Consider the following 21,138-nt stretch of genomic DNA (forward strand, 5'->3'; position numbering starts at 1 on the left):
CAGGATGGATTGACACAGACAAACAACTGGTGTCAGAGCCATGGACTAATACTAAATGCCAAGAAATGCATAATAGTATCCTTTGTGAAGTCATCCATCCCTGGTAACTATCATACTAACAACACACCCCTTAAAGTTGACCCAGTAGTTAGAGACTTAGGGACAAACATAGATAGTAATCCAGCCTTTGATCCTCACATATCTACAGTGGTGAAGAAATCATTATATGTTGTGCAACTTGTAAACAAAGGTATGGCCTGCAAGTCAAAGGAAGTCATTGTTCCACTCTATTCTGTATTCATCAGAACCATCATGCCCTCTTTGGTATGTACCTAACCAGGCATATCCAACAACAACTGGAATGTCCACAGAGGTTCCAAAATAAAAGAATACAGGGCATAAGTAATATGTCCTATGCAGACTACCTCAAGGCCCTATCTCTGTATTCTGTCTCCTACAGGCTTTTGAGGGGAGATCTATTCCTAGCATACAGGGCATTGTCAGACCCCATTCTGATGGATGTCCTGCATATCCACAAAACAAACAGCACCAAAATTACCTGTTCTAAAGACTTAAACCTTGGCTATGATATAAATAGGACCTGCTAGAGAGATAGATATATATCCCAGACACTTCCCCATCTATGGAATAGGCTCCTCAGCCATGTGAAGCAGAGTTCCTCCTTAACTCAATTCAAGTGCAACTTGGACAATTGATGGGAAACCGGAAATTCATCCCTGGTTTGGCACCTCTCTCTCTAATGGACATAGGTAACCTGTAAATGGTTCATCTCCCACGGCCATGCTTACACTTATCAAGGGTATCAGAACTTGCCAGAGACTTAGGATACATGGCTAGGCTTAAAAGGACCCTTGTGGTTGTTAACCTAGTAAACACATATGAACCTATTCATAAACAAGACGGCATGAAGTAGAGTTTTGCTGGTACAAGTAAAAAATGGTTGTCATTGCTTCAGTTGCTACCAAATTTACTGATCCACTGTGAACCCTCATGCCTGGCACCACTGTGGCCATCACATGGAACAACACTGCAGCATGACATAAGCTTTCTTCTATGCCAGGAATTTCCATTAGGTCCTGTGTGAGACTGCTGGACATCATGTGTCTCAGTGTACATAATGCCAATTAGCTCAGGGACCCCGTATGTCAAACAGAATGACCATGTGATTATCATACCAATACTTCCATCACTGGTGGGGTACTAGATCACAGACAGAAACCCCACCCTCCCTGCAGTCCTAAAAACATACAGTAGTACACAAAGCAAGGAATGAGGGCCAATTATTTTTATCCCACCCTTCCTGGCCTCTCCAGTGCCCGAGCTACTAACCAATCTTGGAAGTTCTGGGTCACGGTCAATGCTACATCCCTGTATGCCACAGAGCCACAGGTCAGTGCTACATCCCTGTATGCCACAGAGCCATAGTGCTATCAGGCATTCAGAGGGCTGATGCATCCTTTCCCTAGTGGACACACTCCATTCAAAAACTCACACTGATTTATTAACTAACTCAGGGGTAAGTGAGAAAAATGGAACAGTTTGTCGTGTACTTACTAACAATGTTGCAACATTGTTTTTTCTTCACCAATCTTCCTTCAGTGTCATCAGCTAGAGTTTTCTCACCTTTCCTGACAAACATCCAAAGGTGCTCCACTGGGATGTGACATCCTGTAAATAAAAAATGGGAAGGAATCATACAGTTAACTTGCATTCTTCCATGTAATCGACAGTATATCAATACCCAATTGTTCTAATTTATTGATCAGTCTTTTGTGTATAACCCCATCAAATGCTGAAGTTAAATCTATATAAATTATATCAGAGTTTATTCAAACACAACTGATTAAAAATGATCCAAATACACAAAAAATGATCTAGAAGTTATCAAGCACCATGGATAATGACTGACCAGCTTTGGGCACAAACGATTACTTTCCATATTTTTATTGTGCGTTACTCCTCTACTTTCTTCTGAAAACACTACTGCCACACAATCTCTTAATTTCATATTTTTACATACATAAAAATACGTTTAACCTGCCAATATACCAGAACAAGTTGTTCCCATAAGTGTCCAGACTGTTCTTAAAAATATCTAAACTAGTGCTTGCTTTAATTTAGTTTGGTAGTCTATTCCATGTATCAGTTACATCAGTTACTCTCTCAGAACAAATTGGTACACTTCTCATTCCTATACAATCTTCAGCATAGGTTGTCTAATTATTCTCTACAATTTTTGATAGCCCCAATCATTCCCAGAGGTAATGGTCTATAAATATGCTACATAGCTGAATAAGGTCTCCTCTTAAATATCTATACAAGACACCATACAAGTTCAGATATTTTAGTTTTTATATGGATGCCCTTGGTATACCGTAGTTCTGCTATACTCTTTCCAGTTTACTCATGATTGTTTTCTTATAAGGTTTCCATTTTGTTTTTCCTTCCATACTCAGATTTGGGTCTAATGTAACTAACAAACAATGACTTCATTATTTTTAATTTCCTAGACTTTATAAATTTTTTTATACAACCTATAGTTGTATAACTGCCATTAACCAAATGGTTGATATAATTAGAAAAACTCATAGCTGAAGCTACCCATATACCCAGGTCCTTAAATGAGTCTACAGTTTCAATCAGTGTGTGCTGTATTAAATATTCACCTTTCAGTTTACGTCTTCCAATCGCGTATGCTTAGCTTTTGATGTATTTATCAGCATATTATTGCCCAAATGGTCACTTTAGTAAAGTTATTTTGCAGAAGTGCCCTATTTGTTAACACATGAAATCAGTTTACCATGTTTCAAGTCATCTGCATACAAACATCAGAAAGACAAAATCTAAGCAAGTATAGGCCTAAGACAGAGACCAGTGGGACACCCTGACTGTAACCTAGAATTTCACCTGTCCAGTAACTGTATGATACTTCCCATGACATATTTGTAAACCATGCAGCTATCCATTTTATCAAAAGTACATCAATACCTAGTTGTACAAATTTGTTGATCAGTGTTTTTGTATTACCCTGTCAAATGCTGAATCTATCTATATAAATTATATCACAGCACAATTTTTCATTCATAGCTATAATATTGTTATAGAACATCACGTTACAGGTGGCAATAGATTTATTTTCAACATACACATGCTAATCTATGGTTTCAAGTCCCAACCTATCCAGTTCTGACAGTAACTTATCCAATATTACCTTCTCCATTATTTTTCCACAACAAGAAAGTAGGCTTAATGGTCTGTTAGGACTCTGGGTTTGCCCTGATGTCCTTTCCTTAAAGATGGGTTTAACAAGTGCATTTCTCCAATCTTGAGGAATCTCCCAATATTTATATGGCCTAGTAAATAATAGATATAATGGTACTATAAGTTCTTGCTAAAGTGTTCTGAGGCCATTATTACTAATTCCATTGCATCCCTGTGCTTTGGTTGGCTACAGTTTGCATATTTTTTTCAATATAATCTACTTTGACTTCAGTATCTGAGGTTACCTGGGTGTCACTTAGACAAATTATCACCCCCTTAGTGAAGCCAAACTTTGTATAAGATTTTCTAACTATACTGACAATCAGATGTGCTGAGAATAAATTTTAGAATCCACAAACAGTTTATCAGTTTGTAGGTCTTTACTCTTTTCACATCTGATGTATCTGTGAAATGGTTTCCTATTACGCTCAATATCTTTATACAAATTTTCTTCATATTTCTCTTGATCTTGTCTCCCACTATGCTTAATTTGTTTGCCCAGCTTGTTTATTTCAGTTTTCAAAGTTGTAGTTTGAACTATTTTTCCATCTCTTACATTTTTTGTCTCTTACCTTAATCAAGTATCTTGTTCTTATGGGAATATATCTGCTTGACGTTCTGCGCCTAGATCCGGATATTAAACATTTTTTGATATTTTGCACTCAAAACGATTTCTCTTTCAAAACTTTCCATATTCTTTCTGCATTTTTTTCCAGAGAATGCATCACTCCAATTAGTTTTACATAGTGACTATTTTGCTTCCATATAATCTGCAATTAACCTTCTGTACACTGATTTAGATTTCAGTTTGGCAAAAAAGAGTAAAATCCCATGATTGGAGGAACTCCGTGGTCAGCCTCAGTAAGAAGCTGAGATCCCTCATAAAATCCTCCAAAGCTAGTTACGAAAAAAAAAAACTCACCACTGATTCTAAAGACAACCACAAAGCATTCTATAGCTATGTCAAGAATCTCAATGGCAACACTCAGATCTGCCCTGAGTTACAGCACAATTGCACTAGATATACAGAACCAACTGATATTGCCAACATCCTGGCAGATAGGTTCACTGCTAACTTTACCCCTCTCTCATCCCCTAACGGGCCCATCTCTATACCGGAAGAATGCAAAGTACCTGTAATCACGGCTGCACAGGTAAAAAACACACTCTCCAAAGCCAAGAACACAGCATCCATGGGACCTGACAACATCCCAGGCTGCGTTCTACATGAACTACAGAACGAATTGGCACCCCACCCAAGTACCATATTCAATCATAGCCTCACCTCAGGCTTTGTGCCCACTGAATGTAGGGGGAACCACCACAGACCCCGGGAACTACTGCCCCATTAGCCTGATGAGCCCGGTCTGCAAGGCTATGGGGTGTATCATCATGGAACTTATAAACAATGACATTGGTAATCTCCAAACTCTGGACCCTATCCAGTTCGGGTTTGTAAAAGGCAGATCATGTCTCCTAAATCTGATAGACTTCTTTGAAGCGGTCACCAAAGCTGTAGATGAGAGTAAAGTGGTTCACACAGCCTATCTAGATCTCGCCAAGGCTTTTGACACCATCCCCCACTCTGGAATTACAGACAAACTCACTAAACTAGGTATAAATCCCTATGTCACAAGATGGGTTGCCAACTGGCTCACTGACCGAAACCACACTGTGAAAGTAGCAGACTCTAAATCCAACTTCAGACCAGTGACAGGTGGAGTACCACAGGGTTCAGTCCTAGGTCCTCTCCTGTTTGGTATCTACTTCTCTGAAATACAGGCTAACACAGAAGGTCTTTGGCTAACAAAGTTTGCAGATGACTGCAAACTAGGAGTCATAATCAAATCTCCTAACGATGTGGACATCCTACAAAAGGCCCTCACTGAGACAGATGCCTGGTGTCAAACCCATGGTCTCAAGCTCAATGCCAAAAAGTGCATTGTCATCCCTTTTGGTAAAAACTCTGTATCCATGGACTACCACATAGGCGGTAGTCTACTTAACACCGAAAATGTGATAAGAGACCTTGGGACACAGGTGGACAGTAGTCTCTCCCTTGATAATCACATCGCCACAGTAGTCAGGAAAACCTTCTACGTGGCACACCTCATCACAAACGGTTTCTCATCCAGGAAAAAAGAGGTCATTGTTCCCCTCTACTCATCACTCATTAGACCCATTATAGAGTACAATGCCCCTTTTGGTATGTACCTCACAAGACATCTACAACAACTGGAAAAGCCACAGAAATACCTCACAAAGAGGATTACCAGCCTCAAAGAGATGCCCTACGCAGACCGTCTCAAAAAACTCCAGCTTTACTCTGTCGCATATCGCCTACTCGGAGACAATCTCTGCCTTACATACAAAGCTATGCCAAACCCAGAGCTGTTGGACATGCTCCACGTAAAGAAATCCCAATCCCTCCGAGCTACACGCTCTAGGGACCTAAACCTTGTCACCACAATAAACAGAACATGCTGGAGGGATAGATTCTTGTCTCAGAGACTTCCCATACTCTAGAACAAACTACCTACCTATATCAAACAAAGCTCCTCATTAGCACTCTTCAAGAAAAATCTTGATGATTGGATGGGAGATAGGAAATTCACCCCGGGGATCACTTCTGTGGCTCTGCTTGACAGGGGCACAGGAAAATTATTTTTTGGGTGGCAAAAGCCAGGGTACCGTTTGGCTAGGCTTATATAGACCCTAGGGCCAATAGCTTAGTACTTGCCTATGAACAAATTAACTTTTATATCCCCATGATCACTGTACATCCACAGTTGTAAAACTCAACATGAAGTAATAGTAATTTCTTTAGGAACATAAACAATGTCTAGCATGTTCCGTTCAGTGGTAGTTTTTTTTTTTTTTTTTTTTTTAACAATCTGAAGCAGTTGCTGTCCCTGAACATATGTTGTGAATAATTTCCTTACTAATGTTGTTGAATCAATATTATTTCAGTCTGTTCTGGTAAATTTCAGTCCCCAGCTAATATTCTTCCCTCCTGTGTAAATGTATGAATTCATGTAACTCATCAGCACTTGACTTAGATGGTCTATTCTCTCCAACAACTGTTACAAGTTCCAGGGTTGTCTTTATTGTCACAGTTACACAGTCTATAGTATTGGTGTTATCACTGAACATGTAATTATCACAGATCTCAGTCTTTAATCCCAATCATAACACCTCCATCTGAGTTTTTGACAGAATGTCTGTTACAGTAAAAACATTTATACCCTGATAGAACTGGTTTCCATTCAATGTTCTTTAACCATGTTTCACAAGCAATCGCATCAATCTTGTGAGAACATAGCAAATTTTATAATAAACAAACTTTACTAATGCTCCTAGCATTAACAACCACTGGAGATGCATCAAATGTTGCTATCTGTAAATTATTATATTTTTGAAACTATAAACATAAAATGCAGAGAGCAGGAATGAAGCAAGGTCTTCTTTCTTCAAAAACAGAATTTATTGCCAACTAAAAAAACAGTCAGGTTAAGCGCTTTCACTCAACAGAGCTTCATCAGATCAACATTCTTGCTTCGTTCCTGCTCTCTGCATTTTATGTTTATAGTTTTATCTTTTTACGAGCAAGAATGTTTATCCAGGGCTTTGGTGGGACTGCTTTTGATTTTATTATATTTTTGACCTGACAAAAATATCTGCTGCAAAAATTCTCCTCCCTGACCTTGACAAACACACGCCATCCTGTCTGAACACGTGCTACAATTAGGTTTGGATGCTCTACATATTTCCATTTTTTACAATGGGACATTTTTTTCATGTAGGTATTTACCCCAAAAATCCTTTCATTCATGGTGATGTGACTTTCCTTTTTGTATGTGATTTGTGAAAAATATGCCCTTTCTATATGTGATTTGTAAAAACTATGTCCTAACATCACTACAAACTGTGGTAAGAGGGCTGTAAGTTCCCTACTAACAGTCAGAGAGTCTTGTGGAGGGATCATTTGTATCAGCATGAATAAAAACAGATCCATACTTCCTTACATGAAGCCATTCCAAGGCCTGCCTCGCATCCTCTCTTGTTTGCTCCTGCAAAGCATAGCACCATTCGATATTCATTATCTTCTCTGCAAGTGGAAGTATCAATTCCTCTAATAAATGAGCCTCCAATCTTTTCCGATATCTGAAGAATCTTCAGCTTCTAATTCAGTAATATCTGCTCAAGCAATTGTTACAAAAGAACGATCTTCATCACCAATAGTCTTATTAATCGCACTGTTTTCACTGCCTATTACATTTACAAGCATACAATTCCCATCTAGCTGGCTTGTACATCCATAGCTTGAGCCATGTTGTCAGCGGCTGTCTTTCTCTTCTCTTTCCTTACAGTAAAATTCTTCAATCCTTCCATGTTCAGTTTTGATTTCTTCTTTTTCACCTGCTCCTTGCCTCTTTTTTTCTACTTTTTCTTTTGAAAACATGATGCCCGTTTCTGTAAGCTGACAGAAAAATATATATAATTTGCTGTAATCTGTATGTTACATAAAGCAGTGTCCTTTTTATTATGTATTCTCTTTGTTTTACAGACATTTATCAGTTTCTTTTTTCTTTATTATTTGCTGTTAACTTCCTTTCTTTTTTGTTTATGTTTATACGCTCTGAATCCTCAGACTGCTGAACACTTATATCCAGAATTCCAAGGTTGTCAGTCGCATTATCTTGTTTCACAGGGGTTGAGTGATCTTTATAGACAATAGACACATCCTTTCCTAAATGTGTTCTATTTGCTCTTTGCCTAACATTATTTACCTCACCAGTCCAGTCATCAATATACGTAACAAGAGTTCTCCACTCCATGCCAATTACACAGGTGCAATTGTCATCAGTAAGTCTAGATTTCCTTCTAATAACTGTAAGCAAATCGCGCAACTTTTGACACTAGGAACACAGCTCACCAGTGTTATTAGGTGCAACTGTACAAGATATTTGGGCTTTAACAAATCACTAAATGTCATACTCAACTAAGGAATTCAAATTCAGCTGCAAATGAATAAAGAAAGTAATAATCAGAACAAGTTACCACAGAATTCAAAGAGAACTTAAATCAACTTCTGACAGAAAAGTCACACAATCAGTATACAACTAAATGTTACATGAAGTACAGTAAAGTTGTTGTTCTGACTGTACAAGTTGTGCTTCATTAATCGCTCACAACTGCACCTCTTTTTATAATCACAAATCAAAATAGCACTGTTTAGATAAGGTCTTCTTCCAGTATATATGTAATTTCTGTACCACCTGTTTTTTTTCGCACTGAAATTCAGAAACATTTAGCTACTCCGGTATTCATCACTCATTTTACTTACTAACCAGCTGAATGCAGTGATTCAAACAACACTTTCAGTCATAACCCGTGCCAGTGGCAGAGAGAGATTAAATTACATTTAGGGCAGTAATGAGTTACAATACAAAACGTGGGAGTATAAAATCTCACGATCATAACAGGACAGCATATTAACCAGATTATATTAAACAAGTGCATGCAAAACTAAAATGGGATGGCACTACAGTAGCACTGAGACAATGGCGTTTCTCTTATGACTTAACACTTTACAATCGGTGATTCTGAAATCTGCAATTATCCATCAAATACACAACTATTTCAGAGAGGTGCAGGAGTTCCTTAACAAGCTGTAGGTCTAACAATTTATATATTCACAGAAAAGTATGCATAAAATTTGATAATGAAAAAATTAGCTCTTGTAGAAAGCATATTCCAGACAAATATGCCGGACTGGCGAAAATGATGTAACTTATGTTAGTTTGTGTTTCGAGAACAACAGAATCATGCATAACTACAGAAAGAAGAGACAGGTAGTATCCCCTAAGATGAATCCACTGCCGAAGTGGTAGGCATGTGTCACGAGTAACCATTCTGTATAAACATTCATCACAGGACACTGTCTTCTTATATCACAATGGGCAGCCAGGCAGCCACCTTTCCAGAAAAAAGAATTTCTGAGATAAGAAAACAAACTTTATAATTTGAGCCTCTAAAGATCCTGTGCAGATGATCAAAACAAACATAAATACCTGGTTCTGTGGCATAAAGGGGTGAGACCTTGACTATTGCCAAGATTATCTGTCTTCATCACGTGACTTGCATACTGGAAGAGTTGGGTGGGAAAGGTTGGAAGTGAATGGCCAATGGCAACTCACCTCTTGTGTAGGTAATGACTGGTGGCTCCCATCAGCCATCTCCAACATGCAGCCAATGAACAGGACCAAATAGGGATTTGAGTTTGGTCCAACCAAGCTGGTGATGTAGCCCTCTGCATCATAATGTGTGCTGAAGCATGCATATCAGGTGCTTAGATCAGTCACTGGAGGGTGGGTATGAGGCCATAAGCAGAAAAAGCCATGATGGCTGCCAGAATGATAGCACTGCAAATGGATTCACCTCTCAGGGAATTAGTGGGCCAACAGCAGCTCTTACGCTGAAAAGAACAAATTGGTCAATAGACTGCAGAGAGCTGATGGTTTTCAGAAAGTGAAGAACAACAAAAGAACAAAATCTTAAGAAACACCTACATCAGAAAGACCCAATGCCCAGTGGCTTCTTTGGCCTTAGTGCTCAAGAACCTGTTCATACTTCAGTAGAATAAATAAGACAGCAAAGCTTTGCTGAGTAATAATCCAAGTAGGACCTAGCTGAAGTAAAGAATTGGATTAAGGCATCCATCCACCATCCACAATATCTATAAATTCAAAGACCTGAAAAATTTCAAGGCACATACCACTGGAAGGAGAAACATCCCAGATCAAAGAAGCTGCAGTAAATTTTACACCAAAGATTATAGACTTGTTTTTAGGACAGCTGACCCTAAGGTACTTTATAGCAAACCCTGCAGTGATTTTTGCAAAGTCTCTGGTAAGTATATGCTCTGACTTAGAATAACAAGGCATTGAATGCAGGACAACATTATTAGCAATAAACGTGCATTAAGGTCCCTAACATGTTAGGTAAGATTGCTAATAGACAGTCAAGTGAAATGGAACAGAAACACATAAACATCCCTTTGGGATTTCCAGGTAGATGTTGGAAAAGGTTGTAAATTGACTGCGTGTAAATATTAATGAATAACATGCTGATGATAATATCCAGTACATTTTCTAAATAGACACAAGTATTCTGTATAACAAAGTACGTCTCAGGCTACCATTAACCATTTAGGAAGACTATGTGTGGTTTACGTCTTACCTAAGCAGATGGCTAATGACAGCAAATAATTCACACCAGAAAAATCCAGAAATTTCATTAAGTAAAGAAGAATATTAAATTATTTATAACACAACTATGTTGTGTTGTTAAGCAAAATAGAATATTCAATTTATTACTGCAAAAAACATACATCCATGAATGGCTTCGTTGAAAGATTCATATAAACTTTCAAAAGTGTTATGAAGAAATTTCAGTATGGGATAATGTACAAAAATTGCAAAATTTAAATTTTTTTGTTCCCATACAACAAAACAACAACATACTACACTGTGTGACAAATGTTTGTGGGATTTTTTCTTGCACTGATACGTAAGAAGAATGGATCTGATGAAATTTACTCTGACACTATCAGAAAAAAAAAATCTCCCAAAATACCACAACTGCACTAGCAGCAAGTAATTTAAATAGGATTTGTTGCATCTCAAGGATGCTACTGCAGGATGGCCAAAGTGGATTCCAGGCATTACTTTTGAAAAGTCTGGATCAGTGCCTTATAAAATGCAAGAAAGACATACCAAACATTTGTACAAAAGACAGTGGAAATCTAGGCGTTCTCTTACCACATCTTAATGATTCTGAGGTAGCGGATGTAACTTTAAAGTTCCACTTTTTACCTAAAAAGCAAATGCCCATTACAGGTGGTCAGCATAAAGTGAGCTTACAAGACCAGGTCAACAGCATTAGGCAAATTGCTGTTTGTGGGCGAGACCTACATATTGGACTGTAGAGGGGAAACAGAACTCCAGAGATGGAACACTTAGTTCTGAAATGTCCACAGAGTGCCCGGGGACTTCATAGTAGGGTACAAATTGTAAATTTGTGGTGTGAAAATGATGTCTTAACAGAGGTGAAAGCTCACAGAGAATCTACAAACCTCCTAATGATATGAATTATTCATTACAGGAACAATTTAATTATTAAATCCTGCTACCTCATTTACTGTACAAGTATAGATACACTCAGAAACTTAAAAATATACGTTTTGTTAAAAACGGAGAAAACAATATGATGGACTGAACACTGCATCCCTTAGTATGTACACAATAAACATGTATCCATGCACTTACTACACACCATGTACCATGTTATTTTGGTCTTAGCTACTCAGTATGAAATGTCTCAGAAAAGGCACAGTGGTCTCATGTGTACCTCTTTCTTATTGAGACATTATAGCCTCTGTTAATCACTTTTCAAAAATGAATTAGTCTCTCAAAATATAACAATACATGTATCTTCTCTTGAGAATTCCTGGATAAAAGCATATTTTATATACACACACAAAAAAAAAACAATGGATATCTACCTGGCAAACATGAACATGGAGATATTATAGTAAAATATGATAAGATTCTACAGTGTTTTTGAAGAGATGGACAGATGTTTTGGGATATGAGTGCACTAACACTTGGACACAAGCAGTCTCCAACAAAGTAAGGATATACTGTGCTACTGACAGCCTAGAACTCTGCCATCCTTCAAACATAGCTTAGACCACTGAATAGGTGTCCTTAGATTTCACCCATGACTTACTGGTATTACACTTCATACAAAAGACATAGACCTTAAGGGTGGGGTGGAGTGATTTGAGAGGTATACAAAACCTGTGGTCAGACTTGCCATATATGTCCTACTGTCCTATAATAAACTCCCTCTGACACTGCTCAACTCTCCAAAGACACAATTTCAAGTCTCTAGGTTTCATTGATATTGGCCTTCCTGGGTGGGATAACTTCAGTTACCTGTAGAACTGGCATCCAGTAGTTTTTTACCTCAAATGCCAGTTACAGATAACCAACATAAACTGAGTTTACAAGACTTAAGCCTGCAGCATAACTTAATCTGCTACTCGTGGGTGACTATTCCTGGACTATAGATATGAAAGATAATTACAATTGTATAGTGCAAAAATTGTAAGTGATGGACCTTTGAGTTTTCATTTAATACTGAATTTGCTGGGTACTAACCATTCTTGAATCACAAAGATATAATAAATAGTAGATTAAAAGGTATACTACCACAATGCAAGCCCCAGAATTACAAATACAGCAATTCTAATTCCATTGATTTGAACAGAGCTGTAAATAAGTTTCTGAAAGCATTTGCAGTTGAGACATCCCCACTGCATCCCCTCTATGAGGTGTAGCCTCCCCTGCTGCTCCCTCTGTGGGGTGTAGTCTACCACTGCATCCCTTTTGTGAGATGGACCCTCTCACTGTATCTCATATGTGAGATGGACCATTCCACCATTGTCCCCTCTGTGTAGTGTAGACTCTCTCTGCATCCCCTCAGTGTGGTGTATCCTCTCTCTGCATTCCTCTGTGAGGTGTGTACCTTCCCACTGCCTCCCCCCTCTATGGGGTGTGTACCCTCCCACTGCCTCACCTCCATGTCAAGTGTGTACCCTCCCACTGCCTCTCCCCCATGTCAGTTGTATACCCACCCACTGCCTCCCCTCCCCCACGTGAGGTGTGTACCTTTGTTCCCCTCCCATTGTGTAAGGTGTGTACCCTCCCAGTGCACCCCCCTCTTTGAGGTGTTACCTTCTCACTGCCTCCCTCTGTGTGAAGTGTGTACCATCCCTCTGCATCCTTCTCTGTGAGGTGCAGCCCCCCTCTGCATACCCTCTCTGTAAGCAGTCCCTTACAACTTTATCCCCCGCTGTAAGGTGTACCTACCATTGCTGTGTTGTTTACTATGACTGCACCCCTTTCTGTGATGTGTACCTTCCCACTACATGCCCTCTGTGATTTGATTTAAAAACATAATTTACTTTTCATATTTAGACTGCGGTCTCCTTTGTAAGTTACACATGAGCTCTGTTTAGTCTGTAATGTGTGGTTCTTGTAAACCTGCAACATTCCTCTGTCAATGAAAAAAAAAAACAAAAAAAAAAAAAAGAAGAAAACAGGGACATGAAAAGCAGACAAGAAATTTAAGAAATGTGTAACTGAAATGTAAACTGTAACTTCTGCATTTTTTTCAGGAATATCTAATTCTTTGTATATGATTAATTTACAAAACAGTTGTCCATCAAAAAGAAAAAAATATCAAAAAATGCAGTTACAAGATTCTTCATAGGAAGCAGTTACTTGTATTGAAATAATAAATATTTGCATTATATATAGAGACTGTGTGTGGAAAAAAAACTCTTGTTACTGTGTAGGAAAAAGAAGTGATGGACTCGGATATTAGCAACACCCCCACACAAACACATTTTTTTGTTAAAACAGAAATGATGTGCTGAGGTGTACATATTTAGAGCTGAAAGCAAAGTCAGCCAGCCTTGCTTGGGAGATCTTGGTACAAGAATGCAAGCTGCTGTTTGAATTCTGCCTTGTATATTTTAGGAACTCGGATGAGTAAGGGTCCAAAATTTCTTCAAGTAAAGTCATCAAGGTTTCTCGAGCTGCAGATTATAGGATCATGGGGTACTGCTAGCCTATTGACCCCGGGTGGTCTTTTAAAGCACACTCATGCTTCCCAGGTTTCGTGATGTCATACTCATTTTTGGGGGGATATATAGCTCGGCCATGAGTGGTGGAGCATTTACAAGCTTCATTTCTATAGAAAAGACAGATTATTATTTTTACGTTCCATGTTGTATAACTCATCTTCCTTTCCTTGTAAATTATTTACCTCTGAATATTTGTCTATTAACACTGTCATGTCTTCTTTACTGTTCAAGTAAAGTTTTACTCACTCACTTAAAATCCCGTGGCTGTCATTTATTTATGCATGCATTGTCATTTATTTGAGGAGAGGATATTATTTAACTCTATGCTGGCAAGCTGTTCACTTCTAATCAGACAGGTAAATTAAAGGGACAATCCCAGAGTCTAACTTCTGACCTAAAGAAACTAGTCCCGATACTTCCCAGTTGTCACCTCCCACTTACCACATCATCAAACCTTCTCCTGGCTTCGGTTTACTGCATGCAGCCCTGTTTTCATTCCTTCTGGTGAACACAGTTGACAATATTCAGTTCCTGTAAAGCTTTCAGTCCCCAATCACTGGGAAACAATAAGGTTTTTAAATTTTTGTGCGTGTTTGTTGTGGGCGTGGTTAGGCAAGACTCCGTGTTTACTTTTTATGAATTCTTCAGAGAACGTATCTTAATCGTGCAGCTCTTCATTTCCTTTATTTATTTTGCACAAGAGACTGCGGTGGTGGTGTTGTGGTAGCGTTGTCGCCTCACAGTAAGACGTCGTCCTGTTCGATTCTCAGCTACAGCGTCTTCTGTGTGGAGACATGCGTGAATGGGCGTACCTTCGTTGAAGGTTGTGCGTCAGAGCTGGCAACTCATCACGTAAAAATCTACTGCCAATCATTAGCAGACTGGAGTTCCGCTGTGGTGACCCCTAACCGGGAAATAAGACACAACAACATTCTGCACAGAGTAACTGCAAGCAGTATAGTCAAGAGTACAGTTTAGTGAATCCATACTAAATCTTAGCAGTCACTTGATGTATTCCCCTTACTCTGTAGTAAGGCAATCCCCAAATTAGTATGTAAAACTACCACAGGTTGCCGTACTGTACAACCCCCATTGTGACAGTAGGTTTTGGACTTCATTGTCACATCTACAGAGCAAGCGGCAGTCATGCATAACATCATAGCATTCAGAAATCTGCACAAAATAAAACATGGAATGAAATGAGCTGAAAACTCTGTTTACTAACATTTTAACTTTGCACTGCTCATATGTTTTCCTGCAAGGTCGTGCCAAGTGAGGTCATAAAATTACTGAAAGGCTACGTTTCTCCAAGGATAAAGCACAGGTGAAACTAATGAATGTGACAGCTGTTGTAAATACAACTTCAGTTTGAGATGAAGTTGACTATGACCATTCAAACTTCCTGTAAGCAACCCCCCTGCCATAGCCAAAGCTGGCATGTGCTCAGAAAAAGCCAGGCAGAAAATGTAGACAAAAGACCATAATCAAAACAAAAAATCTATGGGACTATCCCATTACGCAAATTACCAGTGAGATACAGGTTCAAAGGTATTTACTAGGCTATTGACCCTAGCCATGCATTTCCACGAGGTGTTACAGCCCTTATTTTAAGTGCAAATAACCCACAGATGAGCAGAACATTTAAATGTTCCTCCTATCCATGAGGAAAAGGGTACTAAAGATAGGGTGAATTTGGGGTTACCCATCCATTCATCCAGACTACATATGACAAATGCAAAAGAAGTACTTTGCTTTATGTGGAGAGGAAGATGAAGTGGCATCTCTGTGCCACATGTCTATCCCTCTAACGTGTTCTATTTATGTTGTAGAAGTGGCATCTGTGTGACACACGTCTATCCCTCTGTGTTCTAGTTATGTTGTAGAAGTGGTATCTCTGTGACACACATCTATCCCTCCAAAGTGTTCTATTTATATTGTAGAAGTCGTATTTCTGTGATACACATATATCCCTCCAACATCTTCTATTTATGTTGTAGAAGTGGTATCTTTGTGACACATGTCTATACCTCCGTGTTCTAGTTATGTTGTAATCTGTGCGACACACGTCTATCCCTCCAACGTGTTCTATTTATGTTGTAGAAGTGGTATCTCTGTGACACACCTCTATCCCTCCAATATCTTCTATTTAAATAAAATAACAAAAAATCTGTCGCTGAGAATAAAGTTGCTACACCATCCAAACATAGAATAAATATGTAAAGTAAAAACATGTGGGCAACATACAAGGCACTTACAAAATAAAAATCATTTATTTCAGTGCAAGTAGTAAGTGCTTTTGCATGAATACACCTCGCTTCATCAGACTATACAAGCTTCTAACCAACCATACCCATTATATATTTGCAATCAAGCCAAAAAGCATAATATCATCATGGTAACCATGAACTAACATCACAATTAACAATCTTGAGGCCTCCTTTAGAGTCACATCGATATCACCAGTTAATGAAATAAACTTTTAAAACACTCATCAAAAGATACCAAAAAAAACATCACATATTATAAATCATCACAAATTCAATGCCGCTATATTGTGTTTAAATAGTTTACTAAAACGCTAAGCATCACTACAGCTTTAACATTGCTGAATCACTTACATTTCAATAAAAATACTAGTCGATTATAATCATTAAGTCAAAGCTTCCTAATCTAAAAATTAAAGCGAAAATGTTCCATAACTACAACTTCATCAGCAACCATTCAAAGATGTCCCAATAAATATAAAACTACTACCTTAGAGCAGTAATAACCTCCATATCTCACATCCATTACTACCTGCTTCGAAACATGCTGGAAACTCTAGTAAGAATGGTTCGTTGTCATAGCAACCAATAGAAATAAGTATTGTTTAAATACATATAGACTAGGGGCTATAGAACCATATAACTAATCAAAATAGATCACAGCAATAGAACTAATGAAGTAATTTCCTACGTTTTAAAAACGGTTTCAAAGAAACCATGTCATTTAATCCAAAACGTTTGACGGCCTGTAGCAGTATAATCCGCTTCTGCTCTGCTTCCTCAACCTGATTCTTGACGCCTCCTAATCTCCCATTTGTTTTAACAACCTGCAATACTGAAAATTTAAAAAAGTGTCCCATTTCCCTTCATCATATTGTGCTTCACTAGTATCTTGTATATTAATATAACAGACATGTTCTCTTATCCTGTCTCTTAGCATACGAGTAGTAAAACCTATCTAGAATGAGGAGCATTCTACAAATCCTGCCAAATAAATTACATTTCTCGTAGTGCAATCAGCACAACAAGTAAAATAAGTCATCTCAAAAGTGTCTGGGTGCACAAAAATATTGTCATTGGAAACGTATTAGCAGAAGTTACAATGTGTACATTTAAAGGTCCCAGTTTTTAACATTCCAAGTTCAGAACCATTATGATGCCTGTTACACAGACGTCTCTTGAGAGATTTCATATTCTTATACGTTACACCTGGTCTATCACCCACCAACTCTATCATCTTCTCATTAGCTGTCAAAGTACACCAATTGCACTGTATTACCCTCAGAATGTCTGTATTATCATATGTATAAGGTATACATAGTCTGCATTTATTACGTAAGCTCCGATTCCTAATATCCTTATTGCTATCAACATCTAAGTTAGAAAAAAAATGGTTTTCCTAACTTAACCATACCTGACCTTTCCAAGGACATTATTGCAGTTTGCTTCTTTGCAGCCTCTTTACAAAAATTCTGGTCTCAAGTTTTCTTTATAATGTGTATAATCAGTATCCTTAATTGTTAGTCTCGAGATGCACCACTCTTGACCCCTCATAATATTTTTAAAAACGTATGCTGGATGCATGCTACTTCTTTCCAAATAGCAATTCCTCTTACATTTCTTCCTACAAGATGCAGTAGCTAAAGAGACTCCATCTTTCTTAATTAAAACACCTAGAAATTATATCTCCTGCAAGGATATGTGCTATGTAAACTTTAGAAAGGATGTGGAGCCCTGTAGATTAGCTATATGATCTTCTAGTTCAAATCTCATACCTCGCCATATGAAAAATATATCACCTACAAATCTTTTGTACAAGGTTAGAAACTTAGAATAACTATCCACTAATGCTATATTGGCTTCGCAATATACCAAAACGAAATTGGTATATGTATTGGTGCAAGGGGTCCCCATAGCTATACCCGCTGTCTGGAGGTAATAATTTCCATTAAACATAAAGACATTATTGTGTAATACCAGTTCCAATAACATGCATAAAGTATGGATATTACTGGTGGAAAAGTCACTTTTAACAATCAAAAAATCTGTCAAATAATATAAGCCTATGTTGTCCGGTATGCACATGAACACTGAACAAACATCTAATGTGACTAGGAACTCCATGCCTTGCAACAGACCAGTTTGAAAATCTCAGTATAAAGAAAGCAAAAACTTTTTACTGTCCTGCAAAACAGTAGGAATTTTTAACAAAAGAGGATGTGAAGTCTTTTCCATATAGATAGAAATGGGCTCCGTGAGGCAGCCATTGCCAGAGGCGATCGGCCTATATGGTGGATTATGCAAAGACTTATGAATTTTAGGTAATCCTTTAATGAGGGGTACTGTAGGTGTATCTATATGAAAAAAAGTCAAATAACTCCTTACTAATGTACCTACATACAAAACTATCAAAAAGTTCATCATGAACATTGGTAATGATCTTATGAACATCTATTAAAGTAATAGGTTGGTAAGTAGATGGATCTGATTATACTAAACAATTAATTACCATTACAGCTCATCCTTTATCGGCTGGACAGATGGTAACGTCTCTATTATTTTGCAAGTCTCGCAACGCCCTATGCTGCTTCTTTGAAAAATTATGGATTCTCCTGTTTCTATTAGCTGTATTGGTATAACTCTCAAGTAAATCATGTTTTCATGACTTTAAAAAGGCTTCAACCTGTGTATCTAGAGCAGGACTAAAAACACTAGGTTTCTTAAATGTAATAAAACTTCAGTAGTACTGAATAACAATTTCAACATTAAATTCCTACAAAACATTTTTAGATCAAAAATAATGTTACAAAAATAACTTGCTGTTGCAGGAATATATGTAATGTCTTTACTCAAAACATTCCTTTGAACAATGTCCAAAACTGATGAAGATAAATTATAAATTATTAAAACATTTGCCTTCACCCACAAGGTGCCGTACACAATGACAAAAAATAAAAAAAACGAACAAACCGCAACCAAAAGTAAAAAGGTGACAAAAAATAAAAAACGAACAAACCACAACCAAAAGTACTTTTGGTTGTGGTTTGTTCGTTTTTTATTTTTTGTCATTAAATTATAAATTAATTACTTTTCTTCTGAGTCCAAAAACTCATAACTGATGGGGTGCTGTTCTAGTTGTTAGAGTATTTCCACCGCTTCTTCTCTTATGGTGGAGGACTCCGAGACTCTCCCGGTTCCCTGACTGGTAATGGTAAACTCAGGAGAAACCTGTGGTTTCCCTCCAGGTACTTTGGAATGGGTTTTCGGTCTCACATCAATCTTGATGTTACTGGTAGACTGAGTAGAAGTAGATTCATTGTGCACTAAAACTAGTGCCTCTGTTGCCTTCACAGGCTTTAGTAGTAGTAGTACTATTATTAATTATATCAACACTATTTTTATCTTGATTAGCTGGCCTGGTCAATCAAACAGTCTGAATGTGTTTCCTGGGCCAAGAAAACACATTGCCAGCTTTAAAGTCTCTAATGTAATGTCTCACTCTAATTTAGAGGCTTTCTGCTGTCGTAGCCTCTTATCAAACAAAGGTGCATGTGTATGTACTTCATTTAACACTTTCCTAGTAGCCATTACTGGAAAAGCCTCGGAAAAAGTTATTTTGTGCTCATTTAAACCAGCAATCCGACCTTTCTCTATTTCCGTAGAATGATCCAAGTAACTTTATGTAAACAAAACAGGTATCTAGGATAAATCTTTGTCATTTGGATAGAAGATCTGGAAATGATGTACCATAAGTTGGCATTTTGGTAAGGCACGTCTCAAGATGTCTTTTTTGCCATTGAACTTTCTTAAGATTAAATTAAGCTGTCTTCAATCTCTCTCCACTTCTTTAAGAACTCATAAACTTCATAATCAATTAAGGTATCCTTTCCAGCATCATTAGTATAATCCAAGAGCAATATAAGACTGCTTTCATTGCGAATAAAAATCACAAAACCATCACTTGTCTCTCACCATTCTTCCTGACCCAGGATTAAAATCCAGTTCAATACCCTGGGAAATGGACACTTTTTAAATTTTCAGTAATGCAGGTTGTTAAAACAAATGGAAGATTAAGAGACTTCAAGAATCAGGTTGAGGAAGCAGAGCAGAAGCGGATTATATGGGTACAGGCCGACAAAGGTTTTGGATTCAATCACATGGTTTCTTTGAAACCATTTTTAAAAAGTAGGAAATTATTTCATTATTTCTATTGCTATGATCTATTTTGATTAGTTATATGGGTTCTATAGCCACTAGTCTGTATGCATTTAAACAATACTTATTTCTATTGGTTGCTATGACAATGACCCATTCTTGCAAAAGTTTCCAGCATGTTTCTAAGCAGGTAGTGATGGATGTGAGACATGGAGGTTATTACTGCTCTAAGGTAGTAGTTTTATATTTATTAGGACATCAATGTAAGTTCATTGGTGGAAAATACGACAATTCTGTAGGTTAATTTGAAGTTTTTATTAAGTGCATTTAACATTATACCTTCAACTTTTTGCTTAGCTGCGACCTGTTATAATGATGCGTCAGTCAATTTTGAATGGTTGCTGATAAAGTTATGGTTATGAAACATTGTTTCTTTAATTTTTAGATTAGGAAGCTTTGACTTAATGATTATAATAGACTAGAATTTTTATTGAAATGTAAGTGATCAAGCAATGTTAAAGCTGTTGTGATGCTTAGCGTTTTAGTAAACGATTTTAACTAAATATAGCAGCACTGAACTTATGATTTTATTATAATATGTGATGGCTTTTTGATATTATGTTTTGATGAGTGTTTTAAAAGTTTATTTCATTAATTGCCGATATAGATGTAACTTTAAAGGAAGCCTCAAGGTTGTTAAGTGTAATGTTGGTTCATGGT

The 21,138-nt window shown here is 37.6% G+C and overlaps 1 protein-coding gene across 1 annotated transcript in view; it reads right to left on the reverse strand.

Moving 5' to 3' along the window:
- LOC122798722 (zinc finger protein 81-like) overlaps positions 1 to 21,138 on the reverse strand; it is a 259,446-nt gene that overhangs the window by 58,155 nt on the left and 180,153 nt on the right. The window contains exon 3 of the mRNA XM_044067819.1: positions 1,576 to 1,689. Coding sequence (XP_043923754.1) covers positions 1,576 to 1,689 — 114 coding nt within the window. The remainder of the gene's footprint in view (positions 1 to 1,575; positions 1,690 to 21,138) is intronic.

This window comes from Protopterus annectens, chromosome 3.part1 (assembly GCF_019279795.1).
Source record: "Protopterus annectens isolate FY-2018-M chromosome 3.part1, PAN1.0, whole genome shotgun sequence".
Classification (NCBI taxonomy): Eukaryota; Metazoa; Chordata; order Ceratodontiformes; family Protopteridae; genus Protopterus; species Protopterus annectens.